This window comes from Myotis yumanensis, unplaced genomic scaffold (assembly GCF_028538775.1).
Source record: "Myotis yumanensis isolate MYYU_CA2020_CCGP unplaced genomic scaffold, mMyoYum1.0.hap1 SCAF_8, whole genome shotgun sequence".
Lineage (NCBI taxonomy): Eukaryota > Metazoa > Chordata > Mammalia > Chiroptera > Vespertilionidae > Myotis > Myotis yumanensis.
Window position 1 is genome coordinate 53,761,820 of NW_027223759.1, and position 2,181 is coordinate 53,764,000.

Below are 2,181 nucleotides of genomic sequence, written 5' to 3' on the forward strand. Positions count from 1 at the left end.
TCATTGAAACCATAGTTTAGACAAACCTTCAAAAAGATTTATATCCATGTTCTTTAGACAGAGAAACATTTGTCTCAAATGGGGACTTTCTGCCATCCAGAGAGATTTGAAAGAGTGACAAAAAATTTTCTTGTAGACCCCGGCCAGTGCGCGGCGGGTGAGGAACGGCTCCGCGTGGCTTCTCTGGGGCGCCACGCGGTGCCGCACCCTCTTGTGCCTCTGGGCCAGACGCTCGCTGCAGCGCTTTCTCTCAAATACAGAGCAAAACAGAGGCACCCTTGCCTGCCACACACCATCTTCCACGGTGGACGAGGTCGCCTGCAGATCCAGGCTGGACCTATGGGCTGCCCAGTGGAGATTTTTTAAAGCCTCATGGGACATAACCATTGCTGGATGCCTGGTAGAAATAAGAAACCTGACTGCATGAGAGGCACTCTACATGGGCGAGAATGTTACCTGAATCAAAGAACTCAATGAGTCACACTTTCCTTAATTATAAATGTTCTTGCTCTTCTCCACTTAAAGATGCCTTCTCACTTCTGATAAATGCAAACCGAAAACTCACAAGGCCACTGCAGAGATAAAATCATTACTGCCGGAAACCTGGAAGACTGCCCTTAGAAAAAGGAAAGTCCCCGATTGTTGTTGGAAATGCTAAGGAAGTTGCTGAGGAGGAGACTTTTTTTCTTATCCCACTAAATACTACTTCTTGTTTCTAGTTTTTTCCCTCGTCGCCTTCTCTGTTTTAAGAATTTTTCAAAAGCCCGAATATCTGAGCATTGAACATTTGGATCTAGTTGGAGAGAATCCTAATAGTAATATCAACTGCACCAAAGTTTTACAGGGTGATGTGGCCGAAATCGAAAAGGTAAAGCTGGAGATTCTGACAGTGCAATTTGGAAGGCGCCCTCGATGGACAACCTATTACTATATAAACATGACTAGTGATTGCACTTCTTTCATCAAGAGACGCAAATACATTGTAGAACCTCTTAGCAGAGAAAAGGTAGTTTCCAATAGCATATTCCATAGTGGTTCATCACAAAATTGAAATGTTTGACAGGTTCCTGAGGGCCATCTACATGCCTCAGAATTTCTATTGCATTCATGTGGACAAGAAATCGGAGGATTCCTTCCTGGCCGCGGTGACTGGCATTGCATCCTGTTTCAGTAACGTCTTTGTGGCCAGTCAGCTGGAGACTGTGGTGTACGCATCGTGGAGTCGCGTCCAGGCCGACCTCAACTGTCTGCGGGGCCTCCACAAAAGAAACGCAGGCTGGAACTACCTGATCAACCTCTGCGGCATGGATTTTCCTGTTAAAACCAACCTGGAAATTGTCAGGAAGCTCAAGTCACTAATGGGAGAAAACAACCTAGAGACGGAGAGAATGCCATCCCATAAAAAAGAAAGGTGGGAAAAGCACTATGTAGTGGTGGATGGAAAGCTGACAAAAAACGGGCACTGACAAAGTGCAACCTCCTCTTGAAACACCTCTGTTTTCGGGCAGTGCCTATTTCGTGGTCAGCAGGAAGTACGTAGAGTACGGGCTAGAGAATGAAAAAATCCAGAAGTTTATGGAGTGGGCAAAAGACACATACAGCCCGGACGAGTATCTCTGGGCCACTATTCAGAGGGTCCCTGAGGTCCCTGGCTCACTGTCCTTAAGTCATAAGTACGACATGTCCGATATGCAAGCAATTGCTAGGTTTGTCAAATGGCAGTACTTTGAAGGTGACGTTTACAAGGACGCACCCTATCCACCCTGCAACGGGGTGCACGTGCGCTCCGTGTGTGTTTTTGGAGCAGGTGACTTGAACTTGATACTGCGCAAGCACCACTTATTTGCCAATAAGTTTGACATGGACATTGACCTCTTTGCCATCCAGTGTTTGGATGAGCATCTGAGGCTTAAAGCCCTGGAGATGTTAAAACACTGATATTTACTGTAGGCAATTTTAGAAATAATAAGGCGGCTACATGAGACATATCCCATCTGATTCTTCGGCTCTATTAATTAACATCAGAAACACTGTAGGGGTTTAGAGCGGGGGACTCTAAATCTTCGTGTCATAGAATGCACATGGTCTCTGCAGAGCACAGCCGGTTAGAAAGGTTATGGCATTAAACCTTGACTTAGAGTTAATGTGAGGCCAAGGCAAGTTGCAAGGCATTGTGGGGAG

General features: G+C 45.9%; 1 protein-coding gene across 1 annotated transcript; it reads left to right on the forward strand.

Moving 5' to 3' along the window:
* Positions 1-651: 651 nt before the first annotated feature.
* On the forward strand, positions 652-1,938 carry LOC139015673 (beta-1,3-galactosyl-O-glycosyl-glycoprotein beta-1,6-N-acetylglucosaminyltransferase-like). The gene is given in 4 exon segments (XM_070423441.1): positions 652-681; positions 683-1,008; positions 1,010-1,451; positions 1,453-1,938. Coding segments are annotated over 4 exon segments (1,284 nt in total).
* Positions 1,939-2,181: the final 243 nt, after the last annotated feature.